The sequence below is a fragment of the Callithrix jacchus genome, chromosome X (genome assembly GCF_049354715.1).
Source record: "Callithrix jacchus isolate 240 chromosome X, calJac240_pri, whole genome shotgun sequence".
NCBI classification, from domain to species: Eukaryota; Metazoa; Chordata; class Mammalia; order Primates; family Cebidae; genus Callithrix; species Callithrix jacchus.
The window spans coordinates 116,196,625-116,222,838 of NC_133524.1; the positions used below are offsets into that span (position 1 = coordinate 116,196,625).

General features: G+C 41.4%; 2 protein-coding genes across 5 annotated transcripts in view; one reads left to right on the forward strand and one right to left on the reverse strand.

Moving 5' to 3' along the window:
* TMEM255A (transmembrane protein 255A) overlaps positions 1–7,762 on the reverse strand; it is a 49,711-nt gene extending 41,949 nt beyond the window's left edge. For both annotated transcript variants that reach the window (XM_035288563.3, XM_035288562.3), the window contains exons 1-2: positions 7,583–7,762; positions 777–919 (exon numbers count right to left, since the gene is read on the reverse strand). In XM_035288563.3, the coding sequence (XP_035144454.2) occupies positions 777–919; positions 7,583–7,640 (201 nt within the window). In that variant the 5' untranslated portion in view covers positions 7,641–7,762. The remainder of the gene's footprint in view (positions 1–776; positions 920–7,582) is intronic.
* The window catches only part of ATP1B4 (ATPase Na+/K+ transporting family member beta 4), an 88,848-nt gene continuing 68,159 nt past the window's right edge, over positions 5,526–26,214 (forward strand). For all 3 annotated transcript variants that reach the window (XM_078362356.1, XM_035288561.3, XM_078362357.1), the window contains exon 1: positions 5,526–5,971. The gene's annotated coding sequence lies outside the window, so the exon portion shown is untranslated. The remainder of the gene's footprint in view (positions 5,972–26,214) is intronic.

Consider the following 26,214-nt stretch of genomic DNA (forward strand, 5'->3'; position numbering starts at 1 on the left):
ATTGTGAGATCGACATTAAAAAACAATGACCCCAATGACAATCTAATTATACGGGATAAGAAGGAAACCAAAAATATTCACAATTGTCTAGTGGGCCATTGAAATAAGGTTTTAAAGCCACTGTCTTTAATGACGAACTTCACACTAAGTACATATGATCTGGTGACATTTTAGTTTGTGTTCACATGAAAATATTAAACGTTATTGTTTACTTCATTATTATCTAATTTTTGAAAGTTCATTTTTATACGTTTTATAAACATGTATGTATATAGTTTTTAAGTGAATAAATCTACATATTTTAGGAATATATCTTCCACAGCTTTTTTCCTGATAGGAGTGCAGGATCGCTTTGGAGATCAGTGCTGTCGGCCAAAATGTCAAGCTGCCAGGATCCTCAGATTTCAAGTAAGATCGGGTGACCTCTATTATCTATAGGAATGCAGATGCCCAGAGAGAAGGGACCTTAGCCTAAGGTTAACACTGGTAGTTAGTAACATCTCCTAAACCAGAAACCTGAGGTCCTAAAGAGTGAGATGACTTGCTCAGGATCACACTGTTAGATAGGGATGGTGCTGGATTCTTCTGATTCTCAGTCCAGTGCTCTTCTTAGCGGGCCCAGAGTTGCCTCTCTACATAAATATAGAGAGATATAAAGGAGGAAATCTGAGCAAACACTAGAAACTCAAACAGAATTGAAAACTATCAGAGCAGAGCCAGAATTTCTGCAGACAGCAAGCAAGTTACTGCAACCTACCTGTGCCTTCTATACTTACAATAACTCCTGGGTAATAACCTCCTACAGTCACATTCTGGGTCCTGGTGGTTGCAGCAAGGCCCACTGTGAGAATTAACACGGACACGATAAGCAAAGTCACGGTGACGTAGATGGAGTTTCGTTTCCTCCTATTGAATGCTCCTGAAAGCATAGAAAGAAACTAAAATTGCTCATTTCAGCTGGAGAAAGGATTGACTTAAAGAAAAAAAAAAAAACACTAAGAAGGTTTTCCTTTCCTGATCCTCCTGGTAAGTGAAGTTATCTTCGGTGGTGACAGTGTGGGGGGTGGGTTGTGGGGAAGGAATCATCAGGTGCCACTTTTATAATAAAAGACGTATTTCCAGTTTGAAAATAAACAACAGAAGAAATTTCACCAGTGACATGAAAACAAAACAAATTTTTCTGCTCCTGGCACTCTCTAAGAGATGTGTCATAACTAATCAGTAGAGTGTTTTTTTAGACCAAATTAGAAGGCATATGATAAATGGGAGGTGTGTTGGGGGCTATTAAATGAAAACATTTTAAAGCCAATATGAAGCTGAAGGGAGTTTTTTTTATCATAAGCTAGAGATATGAAATTTCATTTTCAGTGTAAATGTCACAGCCAAGCCAAGTTACTGGGATTTTTTTTTTCATTTATTTCTGACATTTGCCACCTCATGTATAAACTTTAAAATGGTGTATTGGCGAGATTTGTCACATAACAAATGTGTGTAATAAAGTAAGTGTTTGGAGGCCATTAGTCCACAAAGATATGTATCAGGGGAGGGAGATGGGGAGGATTATAACTTATACACATTTAGGCTTATTTGAGGGTGACGTAAATATAAATGATGAGAAACCCATTCTCCCACTCAGGGCTTATCAGTCATGATAGCACAAACCAATATTTTTTTGAAAACAGGATTATTAAGTCAGATAGAAAAACGGTATCGAGGCTCACTTTTCAATTTCATTTTTTTTTTTTAAAGGAACCGAGCACTGTTCCACACTCTGCAGGGATTTTTCAGGCATAGGGAGAGGCCCTTCAACAGGAAATACCAGGGGAGAACCACCTAGAAGTTCTCAAAAAAGTAAGCAAATGAGAAGAGTCCAGCTTTCTAGCAGAGGTATAGAGCATGAGATGGATGAAGCAGTGAGGAGGCCTTATGGGGTCGCCCACCCACATGTTTTCAGTGTCATTTATGGCCCTAAAGAGATCACCTGGATCTGTCCATAAGACCCCATCTTTCTGGGAGGCCTCAGGAAACAGTTGTTGGGAGAATCCACCCAGACTGCTCCTCTGGGAGTGAGGGGAGAGGGGATGGAAGAATGGGGAGGAGGTCAAGAAAATGAAGCGACACCCAGGAGGCCTGGGTGTGAGACGGAAGTGCTGTGGCTGGCCTTGCAGGTCCCTGCAGATATTCCCTCCTGTATGGAAGAAAAGCATTGGGAGCACCGCCCGGGCTTAACCCCACCATCCATCTTTTCTTCCCCAGCGTGGTCCCGCTGAAGTTTCCAAGGGAGGTGGGGGGGGGGCTGGCGGTCTCCCCTGACGTCAGCCTTGAAAATGAGGGATATGACTCATCAGGGTCATTTCTAATATGAGACTATTCTAAGACTATTTTTCATTGAAATGTAGAAGTGGTTTGAATGTTTATAGACATCTACAATGCTAAAGCACCATGTCTCACCCTGGAGGAAGAGGTAAGAAGAGTTGGGAAATGACACTCCTCTTTAAAGAGACCTGAGTCCAGCCTCCATGGGAAAAAAAACCAGAAAGGCCCACACCTGTGACATCGGGGCCCTATGCATGACAGAGCTATTAGGGATGCAGTGGAAGCTGACTGGTGATAAACACATGAGCGAAGCCGGGAGCTCTGGACTGCATTGTACTGCGAAGGCAATAGCAGAAGGGTAGGGAAGGCCAGGATCGATTTCTTCTCTTTACCTGAAGTTTAGTTATCCTCCCTCTTGATGCTGAGGGACGCTAAAGGATTCTCTAAACCAGAGTGCCTAAGTTTATTTGATGACCGATACTTCTCAGTGAATCTGAGTTGCTTCTACAGAGGGTCTCTAACATAAACTTACCAACATCGCCTCCCATTCTTGTCTTCCCTTCTCTTCTGTCACTCACACAATCTCTAGCCTTCCCCTGCCCCAAATTGGCAAAAGAGAGTGAGGGAACATCTGGATACACCACGTATATCTTTGTGACACGCAAGCGTCTCAACACCTTACCCAGAAAACATGTAACCTTAGAGATGAAATTGGAGGAGTGTGTGTGCCTGCGTGGTCTTTTTCTTTTTTATTTTATTTGCCTGCTCCTTCCCCACCAGCTGGCCTTTAATCTTATTCATAGCTCTTGGGTCTTCTTTGCAAATATCATTCTAACTTTTAAAAGCATAGGAGGAGCCAGGTCAGAAAAGTGACTCAGCAAACCACATAGTGTCATTTGAAAATCTTTTTTCCTGCTTTAGAACCTGAATTGAAAATTCAGTCACTTGAGAAACCCAGGCAAAGATCCCACAGCCCCACAGGGGCCTTGCCTCCAGTAAAGGTTTGCTTTGGATAAAATGCCTAAGAAAACTCTCCCCTCACTAGGTTGAATATTTAATTTCTGTACCCTCATGAGGGTCCTTCCCTGTCACCGCTGTTTTATACGATAAGCACCATAATTGTGTAACATGAAATTATTTCTAGTTGCACTTGGGGAGTTGACTTTTAAGGAACCACCCAGGGTGACTCATTTTGAAAATGAAGAATCACCCCTCAATTTATCTTTAGTGTCAATTTGACTCAAAAAAATTCACATTTACTTAGAGCAAGACACCCATTTCCTGAAGGTGTGGCCCAGGCTCCTAAAAGGCAGTTTATTATGTCTGCTTAGCACATTTTCCTGGTGATTGTTTTATTTAGTTCTTATTTGGGTACAATTTGGGGCTTGCTTTAGATGATCCTGTAAACACGGGACCATCTTATTCTGATTTTGTTTAGTAAAGTGACACATCAAAAAACTCAGGCACCGTGAGGTATTTAAACAAAGAAGCAGATGTATGAAAATCGTGATTATTACGATTTATACCTAGTGTTTGATACCTAATAAACAGTCAGTACTTGTTGAATGAACGAGAGGCAACATCTCAGAATTGTTTCACTTTTAATAAAGAAGGATGTGGGGGGAATTGTGTGAATAAATATGGGCTATTCTCATAGAATCGATTTTTAAGTAGGATACACCTGAGGGTTCCCTCAAATTAAAAGTCTCTGGCCAACTAGTGTGAGAACTACAGTATCTCTTACTACCCTCTCTCCTCGGCACCCAGTATATTTCTGCTTAAATAACAACCACCTTTGCAACCAACAGAAGTGAGAGAGTCTGAAATCTTGTCATTGGCCTTGCCTGCCCCCCTTCAGCAGCCCTCCCTCTCTGCAGTGCCCCACCTCCACCTCAGATTCCTGATGACCAGGATGCTCAGCTCTAGAAGCACCCAATTATTTGCTGTCTCTACCCTTCCAAAAATAAGCAGCTTTTCTCTCATCTGGGCTTCCCCCCTGATCAGAGCCCACACCTGCATTGCGGTCTTTGAATCTAGGTGCCTCCCTTCCTTCAAAACCTCCCCAAAATTCCCCTTCTCCAAGAAGTTTTTCTTGATCAGAATTACTCTAACCATTTATTCATGTCCCCAAATTCCCAGGTACCTTATGCAGTAAGTAAATGAACTGTAACTGGTACCATTACAATTGTAACCATGGGTCTGGTCCACAATCCATATGATGTCTGCCAGTCCCAGGATTATGTATCTGAGGGAACCAAGATGTGAGTTGCTAGAAGGTAGGATGCTGTCTCTGTTACTTTATTTTACCTTGCACATGTTCTTGATTATCCTCCTGAGAGTAGATAAGGTGTATAATCTTTATTGGGGTGCAGTAAAAATGGGAACCCAGTATCCTGTCCTGTACACTAAGTTGTTGATGCCCGACTCATTCTCTGGGTTGATCTTTTGAACCTATTAGGTTTTGCTTACCTGAGTCAGCTTTGCCACACAGGGTGGGTCCCCGGATCTCCCAGCCTTGAGCATCCCTAGAAACAGGTGGCTGCCCACACAAGAGCCTCAAGGCCCTGCCAATCTCACACAAGCATTTCCTTAAAGGCGTTGAAATCCACTCCTACCCTCTTTAGACAGTGCTTTGAATGGAGAAAATCCAAGGCCCGCCAGCGAATTACAAATATGTTATTTGGGAGGAAGGAATGCCCTACTGTAGTAGAGGTGCCTTTGCGCCTGGGGGCGGTGTTGCCAAAGGGAGAAGGGGGTTGCTGGGCGAGGATGGGTGGAGGGGGGACGCTGGAGTCAAATTACTGTCTTCTTAATTGCCAAGCGCCAGCTCCTCTCTGAGCCTTGAAGGAACTGCTCTGTTCCCAGGCAGCCAGCAAGCGTAGAGTGCAGGCACTTTGGTGCAGTGTGTCTGTGTGTTTTAAACTTTATTGTTTTGGTTGCGGTTGTGTCTTGACAATAAAGGGAATCCCCCTCAGAAAAGCGGGCCTTGGAGGTTGAAACAGTAACCCACCTACGCACTGTCCTCTCCTCCCCCACACACGCAAGGAAAGGTGGCGTTGCCAGAGCTAAGTTAAATGGGAGTAGCTCCTAAGCAGCGTTGACGCTGATTCAGGCCGGGGCTGTGCGGGATCAGAGCCAGGGAACTCCGGGGAGACTCCCCTGTCCAAACTGTGGAAACCCAGGGTTACCACTCGACTCAGGAATTTGCTAGTGTCGTCGGTCTGCGGACTTTAAAAAGTGGAATGCGTGGCGCCGTCTCCGCTTCTATGTGGAATTTATGATTCCTTTCCCGCAGTGTGGAGACTGGACTGGGCGAAGCCCACTTAGCTGTTTGTTGCGCAGACCTTTCGAGAAACACAAGATCGCTGAAGGCCCCTGGGAGTCCAAGAAAAAAAAGCTCTTCATCTTGTGCCCCAACCCACAGAGCAGTGAGCCAAGTAGCAACTCTTTAAGCCCTGGACCACCAACAAGCCCGCTCCTGAAAGGCAGACGGGCCCGGGGCGTGTGGTTTGATTTGCAGGTGGTTAGATGGTTGTCGTCCGCAGCGGGAATGGACACTGCAGAACCCTAGCACTCTTCACTAAGCCCTCCCTCGCGCAGCGCAACAGCTCGGAGTCGGGGAGCCGGGGCTGCGTTGGCGCCACAGCTGGCCAAGGTAAGGAGTGCATTCCCACCTCTCTCTCTCTCTCTGTGTGTCTCTCTCTCTCTCTCTCTCTCTCTCTCTCTCTCTCTCTCTCTCTCGTGTGTGTGTGTGTGTGTGTGTGTGTGTGTGTGTGGTGTGTTGGAGAGAGAGTGCGCGCGCGCGCGCGAGCTGGGAGTAAGGGGGAGTCTGGTACTGCTGGGCTCTGGATTCGGACTAAGTCCTTGGCCTCATTTGTATCCCGTTGTAAATAACTACGCCCTTAAAAATGGAAAAGTAAATTCTTATACTGAGTATGCAAAACCATGGAGGATACGGATCTTTCCATCTTCCAGGAGCTAACACTTTTTGGGGCCCCTCCGGTGAATGACTTTTGTTGACACTGAGTCTTCTGCGGGCAGTGGGGAGATTATAGAGGGGGTTCAATTTTCTCCCTGCCCCCTCCACTCGAGATGTTCTCGCAAATTCATCGCAGAAGACCTGAGCTGACTGATGGCAGGAACTGCGGGACAGAGGGATTTTGCAGAATGAAGTATGTTGGAAAGAGGGAATTCGTTTTGACTGAAGTGGATCTGAGGCGAATTTTAAAAGATTAGGTGGGATCAAAATTTGACAATCCCCTCCCGCTCTCCAGGGCTCCAAATTAATTTCTCCGCCCAGTGAAATCATAGGGCTTGGTAAGGTGCCTAATAGCTGATGGAGACTGGGTTTGTTTTCTGTTTGTAACTACCAAAAAGCAGCTTCGAGAGGCAGCCAAGTTGGTGCCCGAAGGTAGCTGTACCCCAGTTTCGATAAGGAAAGGTGTCGAAGGGTGCCCTTCCCCCTCCATTCCACCCTGAGAGGAAAAGCGGGACTTCAGAAGATGCGCGGGCTCACGCTGGATGTTTCTTTCTCGCTCTCTCACTCCTGCCCCTTACTCCCTCTTCACACTCACGCATATTTTGTGCATTTGGAGCAGAGTAAGAATCAAATTCAAAGAATGTTGATCCTGCGGCTGCAGAGGGCAGGGCTGGTCTGTCTTGACTGATTCCTCAGGAATTCCCCTCCCCTCATCCCCTCTTTCTTGCCCCCCCGCCCATCCCCCAGAGTTGCGCAACCCCCCCTCCCATCAGCGAGGTGCAAGTCAGGCCCCCTCCCAACTGCATCTCTAAATTTCACGGCAGCTTCTATAGAGTTGGGAGGGGGCGAGGACCCTGCTTCTTCTAATTATCGTTAGTAGTGAGCTTTCAGAAGTGGACAGGACTTTGCAAAGAGGGAGTGTCGAATGGAAAGCGAAGGCGCAGGTTGCAAGGAAGTGTTTTGATCCTCAGAGAGCTGGGATTTACCGCCGCCTGCAAGTCTGTAGACACACGCACACAAACACGCACACACCCGCACTCCGCACTCCGGGGCAGGGAGACTCCGACGCAAGCTTGGCGCTCCAATCTCAGCACGTCGCCCCCGCCACAGCCAGGCCGCTCTCTTGGGACTCTGGTCCACCACCCAGACACTGGGGCGCGAAGACCACCCCACCCATGCCCCATTTCCCGCTCTCTGGCTTTTGTGGCGGCCAGGGAGTTCTCAGTCCTGAGACCAGCGCACTCATCCACCGCTGCTGCCGCCCGAAGGAAGGGCCGCTAGACTTACCCATGGAATCGGGCAGGGACATGTCGCTGGACCGCTGCTGAGTCAGGGACTGATGCATGGTGAAAACTGCCCGGTTGCCCCAGTCTCTGAAGCTGCTTCAAGCGCCCCCGGCTCTGGGCGCCCCGCAGAGCATCCTACTCCTCGGTTGCCTCTCTTGGTCCCTCCGAGAGCAGAAAGACTGCTTCTGGTTGCGAGCTGCAGCCCAAGTGCCGCCTCCCCCTCCCTTCCCCTCTTCTCCCTCCCTCCTCTTCTGCCTCCCTCTGCTTCGGGAGGCAGCAGCTTTGGCGGTCCGTGCAGCGGCGTGCGCTTGCGCAAGACCCCCCCCTCCCTCCCCTTCAGTCTCCCCATCCTAGTTATCCACCTCCCAGCCTCCCAAGCCAGACAGGGAGCAGTTTTAGCCCCTTGGGGCCAGGGCTGCGCAGAGAAACCGGGGGCGGCTTCAGTCTGAAGCCAACCAGCCTTCTCTGTAGGTGGACAGGGTCTTGGGTAATTATCCTGTTCTAGGATTTATAACTGGGGAGGGGGACAGAGTCAGAGGTTCAGAGCTGAGGAACACACACACACACACACACACACACACACACACGAGCAGGTCTGGCCTTAGTACTTCCAGAATGACATAATGGAGCTGGAGATGATCCAGAGAAGGGCCACTCTATAATCAAAGGGATGGTGGGGGGTGGGGGTGGCTGACATATGAAGATAGATTAAACAAATGCAGACTCTTTAGTCTAGAACGATGAAGGCTGGGAAGGGATGTGACCAGAGTGAATAAAATTATGCAGAGACGGAGAGAAGGAGCACAGCATTATTCACCAGATCTGAGAATTCTAGAACCAACAGCCCCCAATCTTTAGCTAGAAGGTTCAGCTAAAGTATGACTCTGCACTAGAACCCCAGTTTATACTGTTCAAGTGCTTTTATATCAAGGATCACATTTTCTCATCATAGCAGCCATGCAAGGGAGGAAGAGCAGTTATCAATAACCCTATTATGCAGGGGAGGAAACTGAGGCTCAGAGAAGGGAAGAAAATGTCTTGTGCCCCATTCAGCTAGTAGGTGGCAGAAGTGAGAGCTAGAGCCTAGATCTGTCCGACTCCAAGACCAGTGTTCTTGCTGTGGTGGCTGAAAAGGACCATTAGTCTCTATAGCAAATGGAATACCTAAGGAATTAATTAGCTCCAAAAGGTGCAACAAGATGAAAATGCAAGTAGTTTTGGAAAGAGTGAAAGTAAAGTCATGGCTGACAGATCCACTGTGGATTACTAAGGGAAACTGGGGATGAGGTGGGAATGTTACTGATCTTGGAAGACAGCCAAGTTATTCTCCCACCTATCCTTTTGGACACCATTAGGATATTGGGCTTGAAGCACCTTGTGGTTGGCTCAGAAGGTGGTTCAAATGTTCTCAAAACAACTGCAGAACAGGATGAGGCCTCCTTGGAGTGCCCCCAAGACATCTGTCTGGTGGCCAGGGGAGGTGGAGGGTGAGGAAGCAGGTGGCTCCACTTCCCTCTGGAAATGGCCCTGGAAACCTGGTATATCTAAGGGAATATACCTGTTTGGGCATGCCCATTCTGTCTCATCGAGGAGCTCCCAGGCTCTGCTTGCCAGGTCTCCTTCCAACCACCTCCCCCTGATGATTGCTGCAATCCTCTCTCCATGTCCCCACTAAAAACCCAAACCAAATCAAATATAAAACTCTCCTAAGAGTCAATGAGATGAAGAAGAGTACTTGGCTCTTTCCAGGTCTGCCTTGCTAATCTACTGTAAAGCTTTGTTTTTCTTATCCGGGAAAGGGGGTCCTTGCCTTTTCGCATCTTCTGAAGGAAGAAAAGATGTTTCTTGAAGGTTAAAAAGGAAGCCCTTTGTAAAGAACTTGGGCACCCCAGGGGCCAGGTTGAATGCTGTGTCAGGTATTATTAGCAGCCCTACACTATAAATGTGGTTTAGAAATCTGTGATATATGTCCTAGATAGAGACAAGATGCCTACTATTGTAGATGTGGGTGTCTTAAGCGTGCTTAGCTTATTTGTCAGGGTCTCCATAAGCTCCACAACGACAGAGAGAAATCCTGTATTTATACTTCTGCAATGATTGTCTTTGAGTCCTGTTTACTTATCTCTTTCTCCTCCCATTCTAAATATCTCCTACTTAACATGGAGAATTCCTGCATCCAGCACTGATTTCTCAGGAGTGCTTCCTAATTAACATATTTTGTTTCTGTGAAAGAAGCCTGAAAGAAAAGCGGTTTTTACACAGGCTCTAAAGACTATTTAACACCTTCTTTAGAGATGCCTGGCTCCCCTATAGCAACCACACAGTGAGCGATCCCTAAAGAAGCCAGATAGAAACTTGTTACCATGCTGGTTTTGATGGACAGATCGAGGCCTTTTCAATTCAGAGAGAAACACACTACCCACCAAATGACGCAGAGGGCATATGTAATTTGACCTTTATAATCTCAAAGACACGAACTAGTGAGGTACCTTTAAGGGGAGTGAGCTTTGCTTTCTCAACATCTGTATTCCTGAATCCTGCATGAAAGTGAACATAATTTTTTTTAAGTACTAGAGGAGCTGGCTATTTAAAAGAACTGCATATGGTATATTTCTTTTGTGCTGTCTCTTGGGGTGCCTTTTGGGACTTGGAGCACAGCATGCACTCAGTCAAGTTAAAAATGACTTTGAGACCAGTAGCAGTGACATTAGCAGCAGCTGCAGCAGCTCGGAGAGTAGTAGCAGTCTTCTCTCCAGAGATGGTGTATTTGTTTAGAGAGAGGATCGGGAAAAGAGGAGGGACTAGAATGGGAACTAGAGGGAAAAAAACCCTACATTTTAACTAAGCCCAGTATAGAGAACTCTTTTCCTCCCAAAGAAGTTTATTTAAACTCATAAAATAAAGGAAATATACCTGTTTGGGCATGCCCATTCTGTTCCATTGAGGAGCTCCCAGTCTCTGCTTGCCAGGTCGATTAAAAAGCAAGAGGTAATGTTTCCTGGGCTCCATTCTAATTTTCCTCATGTCAAAACACATGTGGAGTTTACACATAAATAGGTTTATAATAAAACTTACCAATAGGCAAGCCACGTAGATGAAGAAACAGATCTTTCATGCAAGTGAAGGCTACTGTAAAACTGCTGGTTAGCTTTTGATAAAAACTACATTATTAAAATGCTTTAAAATAAATCCTTTTCATTGCAAGTTTAATCAAGCATACAGTGTTGCCTTAGGTTGCAAACTGCTTTATAGCATCAGGAAATGTTTACCAATGGGGCTGCAGCCTACTTCTCTCCATCTTCTTCAAACCAATGTAAGCACCCTCCCCAGAAGCCTTCAGACCACTAGAAAAATGCCAGATGGTGCTCTGTGTCTAACACATTCTCCCTGGGAAGAGCCGTAGCATTCAATCATCTCCTTATTTTGCTGACCAATTTGACTATTTAAATCATATAGTACCTTCCTGATTCCAAATCTCGGAATGTGGGCTAGAGAAATCATGTTTACATGGATGCACATACATACATGCATATTTAAAATGGTTGCCATACAGGTGTTTACAAGTGCACATAATATACACATCCTGGCCAGTATTTCTGTGCTCTGATTATCACCATCCAACTCTCATTTTCCAGACTTTGGTTGACCAAGGACAGAGAGAAGCTTCAGAATAATAAAGCACCTCAAAGAGTCCAAATATCCCTAATTGAGGTTGTGGTGTGCCCACCAGACTACCTTAGGTCAATGCATAGTACTCAGTGCCTGCACCACAAACAGCTGAATCTTCATTGAGGAAAACCATTGTTAATGGTATTATTTCACTCATAAAGCTTGCCTGATTCTCATTGCCAGCTGATCTTTTTCTTTGGGTACCAGGAAAATAACCATAGCACCAGGGAACAGCATTGGTACTTGTCTTTATTTGGTTATTAATTTATTGCTATTTTGTAACCTCTGTTAGTTACCAAACACTATGTCATAAATGTTTTCCAATATCAGTAAAAAAAACCTTTGATAAAATGATTTAAAATGAATGGAACATCATTTACTTACCATTTTACTGTTATTGAATATTTTAGAGATTGCTAGTTTTTTAACATTGAAAATAATGCAATGAACTAAACCTTTGCATCTTTTTCACCATAAGATACAATACCACCATGGAATTATTGGTTCAAAAGTTTCAAACATTTATGTTTAATTAAACATTTTTTGTAAACACACGTGCAATAAAATGTACATACCAATGTATTTTCACACACACACACACACCCTTGTAAACCATCACCCAGATTAAGATATTAAACCTTTCTAACATCCGAGATGGCTCTCTTGAGCCGCCTTCCTAGTGAGTAACCCTCCCAGAGGTAATGACTATTCCTCTTTTTATCATCAAGTCAGAATATTTTTAAGGCTTTGAAAATGTATTGCCAAATTGCCCTCCCAAATATTTGTAGCAAAGCACAGTCCTACCATCAGCATGTGAAAGTGTCTGGGTCTCCACGCCCTCTTGATTTTATCTTGAAAAGATGTTTAACACTGAAGACACACCTAATTGCAGTCAGGTTATGTATCACATAACGATGTTTTGGTCCAGGCAGACAACACTGTCACAGCCCACAAGTACAGTCACGTGTCACATAATGATGTTTTGGTCAACAATGGAACGCAGATATGAAAGTGTTCCCATAAGATTATAATGGAGATGAAAAACGCCTATCACCTAGTGACATCATAGTGCAATGTGTTACGAGTTTGTGGTGATGCTGATGTAAATAAACCCACTGTGCTGACAATCATATAAAAGTGTAGCATATGCAATTAGGTACAATGCATAATACTTGATAATGATAATCAATGACTATGTTACTGGTTTATGTATTTCCTATACTATACATTTTATCATTATTATAGAGTGTATTCCTTCTACTGAAATATTTTTTAAAAGTTAACTGTAAAACAGCCTCATGCAGGTCCTTTGGGAGGTATCGCAGAAAAAGGCATTGTTGTCATAGGAGATGACAACTCCATGCATGTTATTGGCCCCAAAGACCTTCCAGTGAAACAAGATGTGGAGGTAGAAGACGGTGATATTGACGATCCTGACCCTGTGTAGACCTGGGCTAATGCGTGTATGTGTTTTGTCTTTGTTCTTAACAAAAAAATTTGAAAAGTAAAGAAAAAAGTTAAAATAGAAAAAACCATATGGAAAAAGGATGTAAAGAAAGAAAATATTTTGTTCAGCTGTACAGGGTATGTTTAAAAGTGTTATGGCGTGGCGAGGTGGCTCACGCCTGTAATCCCAGCACTTTGGGAGGCCAAGACAGGTAGATCACGAGGTCAGGAGATCAAGACCATCCTGGCTAACATGGTGAAACCCCATCTGTACTAAAATATAAAAAATTAGCTGGGCATGGTGGCGCATCCCTGTAGTCTCAGCTACTCGGGAGGCTGAGGCAGGGACTCCTTTGAACCTGAAAGGCGGTGGTTGCAGTGAGCTGAGATAGTGCCACTGCACTCCAGTCTGATGACAGAGCAAGACTCTGTCTTAAAAAAAAAGTGTTATTACAAGAGCCAAAAATTCAAAAAATTAAAACGTTTATAGTAAGCTAAGGTTAATTTGTTGAAGAAAGAAGAGTCTTTTAAAATAAATGTAGTGCAGCCTAAGTGTACAGTGTTTATAAAATATATAATAGTATACAGTAATGTCCTAGCCTTCACATTCCCTCACAATAGGACACAATACTACCATGATTGTATTGAGTCATTTACTGACTCACCCAGAGGAACTTCCAGTCCTTCAAGCTTCATTCATGGTAATAAGTGCCCTATACAGGTGTGCCATTTTTTATCTTTTATGCTGCATTTTTACTTTACCTTTTCTATGTTTAGCTATGCTTTGAGACACAAATACTGACCATTGTATTACAATAGTATTCAGCACAGTCACATGCTGTACACTTTTCTATTGTATGTGAGATAAGCTATGCCTCATCTGTAGGAGGATGTACTATCTAGGTTTTGCCTTATAGCCTAGCTGTGCAGTAGGACACTCTAGGTTTGTGTGAGTACACTCTAGGATGTTTGCACAAAAACAAAATCACCTAACGACTCATTTCTCAGAAGGTGTTCCCGTCATTAAGCGATGCGTGACTATACCTTAGAAACTTCCAATTGCTCAGGTGCTTTCTTTGTCATATTCATTATTGTTCTCTGTTGCAAATACTCAAAAGTCTTTCTTATATTTAGCCTTTACAGTTTCTATAATGATCACTTAATTATATCTGTACATAGTTGGCATTTAAATACTTGTTGAACATATTTTATTTCTTTTTATGTATTGCTTTATTCCACTTACTAAATAAGACATGACACAGTAAAAGTTCCCAAAACTGCAGAGGCACTTGATGCAGCAAATTACTCCTGCTCCACAATTCCACTCACCACAGACAACAACGCTTTACAGGTTGGAATGTATTTTTCCACATTTTTTCTCCATGCATATTTTTACCTTTGTTTATTTTGAGAGTTAAGTACTCTAAACAGTATTTAAAAGCTAAACTTGCTAAATAATGAAATAACACATATTTTTATTAAGCATTGTAAGTTGCATTTAAGCATTTAATAGCTTTCAAATACACCACATCAAAGTCCATCTTCAATCAGTCAAACCCAACAGTAGTTCCTTCTTGCATAATAAAACTCCCTCCAACTTACATTATGATGGCTTACTTAGCTATCATGGGCAGGGAATGGAAACTACATCTCCTTTCTGATCACTATTGTGGAAGGAAGAGCATCAGGAGAATTACATAAAAATGAATATAAAGAAATGATTCTGATTTAAAAGTACATTGTTTGGAAGCGTTGACAAAAACATAAAAATGATTCAGGTATACATACTTCTACTGAATTCTTGATAGGAAAGTTCTGAAAACAGTCCATTTCCTACTGCAGAAAGGAGGTGGTTTATTTTTAAGATTAGTCTTTGTTTTCCGCAGAATTTCACATATTCCTAATTTGAAGCTATAAAACAGCAACAGAGAACCATAATGCATGAAGCAATGAATACACTAGGGACATTGTGATGTTCAATAAGGCTAGATAATTTTTTTTGAATTTTAGAATAAACATAACAGAAGTTAATAACCACAAATGTTAAGGTCAGAGTGAGATCAGTCTATGAGAAGCATAATTAACATTTTATACTGCAAACTATTTACTGAAGGCAAACATCCATACAGAAAAATTCACCATAAAAATTACTTTCAAATCAGGGGAAAGGGAGAGGAGATGAGTAGCCTTAAGCCCACAGGAACTGGGTTGGGGGTCATTTGGGGAACCTCACTATTTAAATGCTATGTTTTACCTGCCAGAGATAACAGTTGGTAGGGAGAGTAGAATAGGATTCGGTTAAGCTGTATTGGCCATTTTCTTCCTTTACTTAATGACAGAGCTCAGTATATCCTTTTCCCTTATCCCTATCAAAAAAAATTTATAAAATACCTAATTAGATGTGGCATTGTCGCAGGCGGGGTTGCGTGTATCCAACTGCTTGGTTCAGGTTTGCACTGAAGAGGATTTCTGTGTTCAGTTGTTCTTAGGAATCAATAAATTTGCTACCAGTTCAAACTGCTCCACAGAGCCTTTAAAAATGTTTACACTCTGTGACCCACTAATTCCACTTCTGGGAATCTGTCCTAAGGAAAGAGAAATCTGGACTAAGATTTGTATGCAGCAATGTCCATGGCAATGTTATTTGTAAGTTAAAAAAGGAAGAAAACCCTGAACTGACCAAAATTAGGAGAATGATGAGCTAGATGATATCACAACTAAATGATTCCATATGTTATAGACCTATTAAAATTGTGTTTCAAATATTTAAGGACAAAGAACTATATGAAATAATGAGGGCAAAAGTAGGCTAAGAACTGCATGCATAGTTTGATCCCATTTTGTTTAAAATTGTACATAATATGCAGAGAAAAATGACTAGAAACTCAAATATCCACTGTAGTTATCTCTGAGTAGTGAAATTACAGGAGATGGCTTTCTTTTTTATACTTTTCTATATCTTTCAAATATATTCAATGAGCATGTATTATTAAAAAGCACAAACCACTCCAAATTCTATTTTACAAACGAATTAAGTAAATAGGTGAATGTTTAATAAATTGTGCTGTATCTGTACTGCAGTATGGGCCTGGACCAGACCCACCTACTTTGGTTTGGTATCTCTCTCTCTCTCTCTGTCTCTCTCTCTCTCTCTCTCTCTCTCTCTCTCTGGACACACACACACACACACACACACACACCCCTCTTCTGTCGGTCTTTCTTGTCTGAGTGCTAGTTTCAGGCAACATGTCACCTCTCTCAAGGGAATTTGTACTTGTTTTTCATCTTATGATTAAGGCTTGTTGGTGCTGGCAGGTGAGCAAGTCCTTTTTCTGGTCTGGCTTTGTCAATGCCCCTAAAATTACACCAGTAGGGGGCTGTCTACTCTGTGGATTGCCTGGAAGGAGCAGCTTTCTGGGTAACTGATCTGTCTAGGAAGATAGATAGAAAGAACTCTGTCTAGGTAGGTGGAGAGGAGGAAATTTGGAGGTAAAACAGAATAGAGAGGAATAAAAATCATCAACTGTGCTTATTAGAGAGGATTCCTTTGGTAAGGCTGTATTTTATTGTGTTACTGTGTATAAGAAACATGGTTCAATTGGACCTGTAAGTTCCATTGAAGGCGAAATGCACCTAAATCCATTCCTGCTCCAATCTGCTCAGGAACCTGGAATCCTGCTATAACAAGAAGGGGGCTGTTCAATAAAGACTACTGTCCTTTAACAAACACCCAACATTGCAAAAGTAAAATAGGCACACAGATTTCAAACAATACAAAATTGAATAAAATAAAAACTGAAATTCTTTCCCTCCCCAATGTCACTCTTCAGAGGTAACCTCTATTCTGATATATATTTTCCACTTTCCCTATGTATATACAAGTATATGCATACACACACAGTTACACACATAGATAGTGAACAAAAAATGGAAGCAAAGTATAAATATTATTCTGCAACTTACTTTTTAAGAAATCCAATACTATTTCATAAATACATTTTCCATGTCGGTGTATGTAAGTTTGCCTCATGTTTTTAAAGCTGCTGCCTAACATTCCATTGTGTGAACATTTCAACTTACTTGAAGAACCCCCATGGGTGGACATTTAGTTTAGTTCCAGTTTTTTAGTTACAAGCAATGTTGCAATAAACTTCCCTGTACATATACAATGAAATCAACTTAAAGGAAAATCTTCTATCAGCTGTGCATTACCTAACCATTTGCAATTAGTTTCCTGGTCTCTGGAGAACAGTTTTTAATGGCTATGTCAAATGTTCTGTAGTGTCCCAAATGGTCCAAGACATCCCTTCCAATTAAGTTGGAGTCTACTACACACTGCATTTTAAATTACATTATGCTTTAAGGACAGGGCACTATCTTACATTATTGATACACTGTTATAATGTTCTGTCTTGTTCCTTATTCCCTAGACTTGAATGGGCATCGCCTGAAGAGAGTGGACAGTCAGAGGCAGCTGGTACACTTCACCAAGGGTAGCCCAACTCAGCCCAACACAAATATGTGATTGTCCCTCCTCCAATTACATCCAGCATCTCTTCACCACTTCTGGCAGGAATGCACAACTAGGGATAAGGCACTTTATTTGCCACCTACAAGCTTGGGAGACAGGAAGGGGGAACACTTACGCTAACATCTGAATTGGTGAAGGAGACCAGGCTGCTTTCAGCCCCTCTCCCATCCTGTCTCCAACATGTCCTCTGGATGTCTGCAGGCCTTTTCTTTGACATCCTACTTGGACATGACCTCCTTAGCCATTGCCTGCACCCCCATCAAAACACACCTCTTTTTAGAATTCTCAGCTGACAGTGTTCATTTGTGTGAGCATGACAGAAAGCATTTAAGGCTTGGCATCAGATGACCATTTTCCATACCTATGTTTTTGACCAAGTCAATTAATCTCTTTGAGGCTCCATTTTGACATCTGTAAAATGGGGATTATAGTATTATTTCCTTCACAGAGTGGATATAAAAATGAAATAACATATTGGAAAGTACATTGAGAGCAAGAAAAAGTGCTCTGAGATTGTAAGGTGCCATTATTACCTACGAATTTTTTTCTTCCAGGTAAGCCAGTTTTATTTTATTTTGTTTAAACAAGGGATTTCTGAAGACTACAATGTTTTCCCTGAGAGAAGTGCTTATTACAGTGAAAATGTCAGGCAATTTGAACAGACCAGTGGGGAAGCTATTTTGGGATGGGAAAACTCTTGCAGACCTTCAAATCCACATATGTAGGGGGCTGATGGTATCACCAAGACTGAAGTCTGACCAGAGTCCTCCAGGTAAAAATACCAGAAAGGTCTGTGGTACTGTTTGCTCTCTTCAGGGGGAGAAATGTCGGGTAGAGGGGGGTGAGGACAGCGTGGATTTCTGTGGGCTGGCCTGAGGATCTGTCCTCCCTAGGGAGATGTGTTCTAGCAACTGTTTGGTGTATTTTTAAAGGTCAGAGAGGCTTTGGCTCTATAGGATGGAGTGGCTGTGGCACCTGATTAATGTCTGTGCAGTACTTTCCAGAATGAAATTTAATCAGCAGAATGATTGCAGCAAGCAGCTGCCTGGAGGAAAATGATCCTGTTCTAATGGTGGCTTGTTTGATATGTTGACATTGTAGTGGGACATGTAAATATTAGTCCAGCCCAGGGGGCCCAAACTAGGATACTGGATCAACCAGTAACGAAATGAAACAAACAGCAGCACCTACTCTATGGTTCTATGTAAGGTCATCACTGTCAGATTGTCAGATTGTCAATTCCTCCTCACTTCAAGGACCTTTATGGTCAGCCTCCCTCCCACCCCCAGGGTCTTCTTTGTCAGCTCCTTTAGACCCCTCCTATCATTAGCCATTCCCCGAGTCCCTTCAGATCCATCATTCCCACCCTGGCTTCAAGGCCTTCACTGACAGCTTCCTCCTAACACACTCACACATGCACAAGTGCATACATACGTTTCTCCTCTACCTCCATGGGTGTTCTCAAGACTTAAAAGAAATGAAAAATGACCTCTTCTCACAGAATGACTGGATTCTTCTGATCTAATTAACCCTTCTTGGCCTATTTTTCCCATTAGAAGCACAGAGGTTGTTACATTGCCTTGCAAAAATTCTGTAGTCAGTATTATACTCCCTAACATATAGGAAATACAGTGGAGACCTATGTGACTGCCATGTCCTACCACTCAAATGATACTGGGTACATTTAATTTAGGCTGAGTGTGCTGAGCTTTCCTCACAGGATCTGTGGTATAAGATGTTCCCCAGTAGAGAAAATCTGGATGAGATAGTCACAATTTCTTGCAGGAATTTGTTTCCCTAGTTTGAAAAACTGCTACCAGATCCCTCCAGAGTGTACCCTAGAATCACCACATCTGAATTGGTGAAGGAGACCAGGCTGCTTTCAGCCCCTCTCCCATCCTGTCATTGTCTCCAACATGTCCTCTGGATGTTTGCAGGCCTTTTCTTTGACATCCTACTTGGACATGACATCCTTAGCCATTGCCTGCACCCCCCATCAGGACCTGACTCAGGATGGTGGCAGTGCTTGGAACTATTAAGGCCACAGTTTCCAGTGGAAGGAATAGCTTTCAGGAACAAAAGGAACCCAAACGGATAGGGCCATACAAGCCTCTCTAAATTCAAAGAAAGGATAGAGTAGTCTACTGCTCTGTGGGCAGTTGAGAGTGCTTCAAGATTTCTAGGCTTTGCCTGTGGTACCACCTCTGGGCTAAGGACACCATCAAAAAAGAAAAAACTGACAACCCACAGGATTGGAGAAAAAATTTTAAAACCATATATCTATATATTTGATAAGAAACTCTCTGCCTTTCATATATATATATATATATGTTATAAACATATGTAATATTTGAATATAATAAATCAGAGATTAACTTACAATAGGAATTGACTCATATGATTATGGAGGCTAAGAGGTTTCATGATTTGCCATTTGCAAGCTGGAGACCCAGTGGAAAACCAGAAAAGCTAGTGGTACAATTTAGTCAGAACTTGTAGGCCAGAGACCAGAAACACTGATGCTGAGTGCAGAAGACTCTCTGATCAAACAGAGAGTGAATTCCCCATTCCTTCACCTATTTGTTCTATGTGAGCCCTCAGCAGACTGAATGATGCTCCCTACATGGGTGCCGGAAATCTTCTTTACTTAGGCTACTGATTAAAATGCTAATCTCTTTCAGAAATACTCTTTCACAGACACACCCAAGTTTTACCAACTATCTACTCATGAATGTATAGTAAGGAAAGGCAACAAACAGCAGCACTCCCTCCATGGTTCTGCATAAGGTCATCACTATGATGAATGAATATAGTAAAAGATAATAACAAATGCTGGAGCAGATGTGGAGAAATTAGACCCCTTATACATTGCTGGGTGGAATGTAAAATGGTTAGAGCCACTTTGTAAAACTGGCAGTTCTTCATAATGTTAATTATGGAGTTAAGATATTTCATAGATATTCCACTCTTAGGTATATGCCCGAGGGAATTGAAAACATAGGTCCACACAAAAACTTATAAATGCATGTTCATTGTGTCATTATTCATATTCACACACAACACAACACACACACACACACGCACACACACACACACGTCTCCTGTTGGTTCTGTTTCTTTGGAGAACCCTAATACACCTAGTGACTACTGATATTGAACATCCCTTCATTTGCTTATTGGTCATTTGTGGATTTGTGGAGAACTGTCTATTCAGGCTGTTTATTCACCTTTTAATTGGGTTATTTGTCCTTTTGTGATTAAGGCTGTAACTGTTTTGAATGTATTCTAGATACAAGTCTCTTATCAGATCAATGATTTTCAAAATTTTTCTCCCGTTGTCAGGTTTTACTTTCTTGGTGGTGTCGTTTTAAGTATGGAAGTTTTAAAATTTGATAAAGTTCAATTATCTATTTTTCTTTTGTCACCTGTGCTTTTGGTGTCATGTCTAAAAATCCATTGCTTAATCCAAAAACCACAACGATTGTGCTTATGTTTTCTTTTTAAAATTTTCTAGATTTAACTTACACTTAGGTCTTTGATTCATTTTTTGCTAATGTATGTATGTGGTATGAAGTAGGGGGTCCAACTTCATTCTTTTGATGTGCGTATTCAGTTCTTTCAGCACCATTTGTTGAAAACACTCTTTTTTTCTCTCCATTGAATGGTCTTGGCATACTTGTCAAAAAGCAGTTAACCATAAGTTGACTTTTATTTCTCTATTCTCAATTACATTCTACTGATCTATATGTCTATCCTTATGCAGGTACCATGCACTCTTGATTATTGTTACTTTGCAGTAAGCTTTGAAACTGGTTAAGCGTGAGGCCTCTGCCTTTGTTCTTTTTCAAGACTGCTTTTGGCCGGGCACGGTGGCCCATGCCTGTAATTCCAGCACTTTGAGAGGCCGAGGCAGGCAGATCGCTTGACCTCAGGAGTTCGAGACCAACCTGGGCAACATGATGAAACTCTGTCTCTACCAAAAATGAAAAATAAATAACAAATTTAAAATAATTAGCTGGATGTGGTATCAGAAGCCTGTAGCCCCAGCTACTCAGGAGGCTGAGGTGAGAGGATCGCCTGAGCCCAGGAGGTGGAGGTTGAGTGAGCCGAGATCACACCACTGCACTCCAGCCTGGGTGACAGAGCAAGACCCGTCTAAAAAAATAATAATAAAAATAAAAGATTCCAGATCCCTTATATTTCCATTTTGTCAATTTCTGCAAAAGAAAAAAAAAAGGCAGCTGAGATTTCAACAGGAGTTGCCTCGAGTCTGTATATCAGTTTAGAGAGTATTGCCACCTTAACAATATTAAGTCTTCCAATATATTAAAATGAGATGATGTTCCATTTAGTTAGGTCTGTATTTTCTTTCAATAATGTTATGTGGTGCACTGACAAGTGTACAAGTATTGCAATTCTTTTGTTAAATTTATTCCCAAATACTTTACTTTTTTGGGGGGGATGAAGTTTTGCTCTTGTCCAGGCTGGAGTGCAGTGGCTCATTGCAACCTCCAACTCCTGGGTTCAAGCGAGTCTCCTGTCTCAGCCTCCTGAGTAGCTGGGATTACAGGTGCACACAACCATGCCCAGCTAATTTTTGTATTTTTTGTAGAAACAGGGTTTTGCCATGTTGGCCAGGCTGGTCTTGAACTCCTGACCTCAGGTGATCCGACTGCCTCAGTCTCCCAAAGTGCTGGGATTACAGGTGTAAGCCACTGCACTCAGCCTACTCTTTTTTTAATGCTATTATAAATGCAATTATTTTATTACTTTCATTTTTCATTTTTCAGAGAGTTCATTGTAAGTATATAGGAATACAGTTGATTTTTGTCTATCTTTTATCATGGGACTTTATTGAACTGACTTATTAGCTTTAATAGTTTTTTGTGGTTTCTATGGGATTTTCTACATACGAGGTTATGTCACTTGCAAAGAGAGATAGTTTTCCTTCTTCCTTTGCAATCTGGATGACTTTTAGTTATTTTTCTTGCTTAATTACACTGGCTAGGACCTCCGGTACAATCTTGAATAGAAGCAGTGATGAGAGTGGACATCCTTGTCTTGTTTCTGATATTGGGGAGAAAGTTTTTAGTCTTTCATCATTAAGTATGATGCTAGCTGTGGAATTTTTGTAGATTCCCTTTATCAGGTTAAGGAAGTACCCATCTCTTTAGTTTGTTGAGTGTTTTTGTTGTTAAAGGTTGTTGGGTTTTATCAAGAAAATGCTTATTCTGCATCTGTTGAGATAATCATGTTATTTATTTCTTTTCTTCTATTAATATGTTGTATTGCAATGGTTGATTTTTATATGCTGAACTAGCATTTCCTGTGATAAATTCCACTTGTTGATGAGGTATAATTCTTTTGGTACATTGTTGGATTTGTTTGCTAATATTTTCTTGAGGATTTTAGTGAATAGATTTTAAAGGAATGGATATTGGTCTATAGTTTTGTTTTGATGGCTTTTCTGGTTTTGGTATCAGAGTAATACTGGGCTCACCGAATGAATTGGGAAGTATTCTCTTCTCTTGTATTTTATGAAAGCATCTGACAAGGCTTGGTGTTAACTTTTCTTTTATTCTTCTTAAAATGTTTAGTAGAATTCCCCACTGGAGCTATCCGATCTTGGGCTTTTTGTTTTTGGTGGGAATACTTGATTACTGATCCAATCACTTTATTTGTATAGTTCTATTCAGACTTTCTATTTCTCCTTGAGTCAGTTTTGGCAACTGTGTCTTTCTAGAAATTTGTCTGTTTCATATAGTTATGTAATTTGTTGGCATACAATTATTCATAGTATTCTCATACATATTTTAAAATTTCTGTGATATCAGTGGTAATGTCTCCTCTTCTATTCCTGATTATATTAATTCAAGTGTTTTCTCTTTATTTCTGGGTCAGCCTAGCTAAAAATTTAATTTTGTTGATCTTTCCAAAATATCAACTTCAGTTTTAATGATTTTCTCTATTGTTTTTTCCTCGATTTCACTTTTTCCTTTGTAATCTTTATTATTTCCTTTCTGTTTGCTTTGGATTTAGTTTGCTCTTTTTTTTTTTTTTTTTAGTTTCTTAAGGTAGAGGCTTGGGTAATTGATTTGAGGTCATTATTCTTTTTCAATGTAGTCATTAATAGCTATACATTACCCCATAAGCAATGCTTTGGTTCCATCCCATATATTTTGTATGTTGTGTTTTTGTTTTCATTCATCTCAAAATATTGTCTAATTTTCCTTGTGATTTCTTCCTTGAGACATTTTTTAGGAGTTTGTTGTTTAATTTCCACATATTTGAGAATATCCCAAATTTCCTTCTGTAATTGACTTCTAATTTTATTCCATAGTGAACACAGAACATACTTTGTATGCTTTCAACCTTAAATATATTGAGACTCGATTTGTGGCTTAGCACATGTTCTAATCTGGAGAATGTTCCATGTGCACTTGAGAAGAATGTGTATTTTGCTGTTATGGTGTGGAGTGTTCTGAAGATGTCTGTTAGATCTAGTTGGTTTATATTGTTGGTCAAGCCTTCCGTTGCCTTGTTGATCTACTGTCTGTGGCCTATATGCAGCCCAGGAAGGCTTTGAATGCAGCCCAACACAAATTTGTCAACTTTCTTAAAACATTATGAGATTTTTTTTCCATTTTTTTTTAGCTCATCAGCTATTGTTATTGTTAGTGTATTTTGTGTGTGGCCCAAGACAACTCTTCTTTTTCCAATGTGGCCCAGGGAAGCCAAATGATTGGCTATTCCTGGTCTAATTATTGCATCCACTAGATAAAGTTGGGCATAAAAGTCTTTAATCATTATTGCTGAATTGTCTATTTCTTCCTGCAGTTCTTTCAGTTTTTGCTTCATATATATTGGGAGTCTGTTTTCAGGTGTGTATATGTTTATAATTGTTATATCTTTCTGAATTACTGACCCTTATCGTTATAAAATTTCCTTCTTTGTCTCTATTAACAATTCTTGTCTTAAAGTCTATTTTGTCTGGCATTAGTATATTTTCTTCAACTCACTTTTGGTTACTGCATTAGTCCATTCTCACACTGCTATGAAGGAATACTCAAGACTGGGTAATTTATAAGAAAAAGAGGTTTAATTGACTCACAGGTGTGGGGAGGCCTTAGGAAACTTTCAATCATGGCAGAAGGCAACTCTTTACAGGGCGACAGGAGAGAGAAGTGCTGAGCAAAGGGGGAAAAGTCCCTTATAAAACTCTCAGATCTTGTGAGAACTCCCTCATTTTCACAAGAACAGTATGGGGGTAACCACCCCCATGATTCAATTACCTCCCACCAATTCCCTCCCACAACACTTGGGGATTATGGGAGCTAAAATTCAAGATGAGATTTGGGTGGAGACATAGCCAAACCATATCAGTTACTGTTTGCAAGGTATGTCTTTTTCCATCTTTTTATTTTCAAATTAATTTTGTCTTTGAATCTAAGTCATGTCCCTTACACATAGCATATAATTGGATTGGATCATTTTTAATTCATTCTTTCAATCTCTTCTTTTTTATTGTACTGCTTAATCTATTTAAATTTAATATAACTAACAAAAGGTAAGATTTGTGTCTGCCATTTTGCAATTTGTTCTCAATATGGCATGTCTTTTTTGTTTATTATTTCCTTCACTACTGCCTTATTCTGTATTAAATGGATAGTTTCTAACCTATCATTTTAATTATCATGTTGTTTCTTTTGCCAATTGCTTGGTGGCTTCTCTGGGGATTGCAATTAATATATTAAGTTGGAAAAAGTAGTTGAAATGAATACTAACTTAATTTGAATATTGAACAAGAATGTTTTTCCAATATAGCTCCATTCCATCCCTACTCCTATGTGTTGTTACTGTCATACAAATCCCATCTTTATACATTGTATATGTATCAACACATATTTGTCATGATGCAATTGTCTTTTTAAAATTTATTATTATTATTATTTTTGAGACAGGGTCTTGCTCTGTCTCCCAGGCTGGAGTACAGTGGCATGACCTCAGCTCACTTTAACCTCCGCCTCCCAGGTTCAAGCTATCCTCCTGCCTCAGCCTCCCTAGTAGCTATGATTACAGGTATGTACCACCATGCCCAGCGAATTTTTGTATTTTTAATAGAGATGAGGTTTCACCATGTTGGCCAGGCTGGTTTCAAACTCCTGACTTCAGGTGATCCACCCTCCTTGGCCTCCCAAAATGCTGGGATTACAGGCATGAGCCACCACTCCTGGTCACAGTTGTCTTTTAAATCAAAAAAGATAAATTGTTATGAGGCCTACAATTAATATTGTGTGCTGCCTTGACACAGCAAAATTGGCCTAACTGCAAATTTTCCTTCCCTCTCTGTTTCCACAGATAAGGTCCTCTAGCCAAGCAACGCTCCTTATCATGGGGACCAGGCACAGTTCCTGCTTAACCCTGAGTAGTAACAAAGATTTTCTCATTGACCAAACTCTATTCAGGCTCAGGCTCCTCTGAACTCTTTTTCAACTAGGCCTAACTTTTAGACTTCCATGTGCATCTCTGCATTGTCCAATTTTAACAAGAATCCATGAAGTCAGTTTAACCAGAACCTCTCACCCTTGATATCTGATCCCTCCATATCTAATCAGGTTCTTCATCCTCCATCATCCCCCAGGTAATGATGTTTCATCACCCTAGCTTGCCTTCAGGAAGCATCCTGCTAGGTTGGTTTAATCAGAATTCTTCCTGGCCTGGTGCAGTGGCTTACGCCTGTAATCTCAGTACTTTAGGAGGCTAAGGTGGGAGGATTGCTTGAGGCCAGGTGTTCGAGACCATCCTGGGCATCATACCAAGACCTTGCCTCTATTAAAAAAAAAAAGAAAAGAATTCCCCTTTACCTCTGATGCTTCCTCTTAGTAATTTGCCATCCACTGACCCCTACCCTGCTCCTTGTCTGTAAATTCCCATTTTCCCATCCTGTATTGGAAGTTAAGCCTAATCTCTCCCTTACACCACAAGAT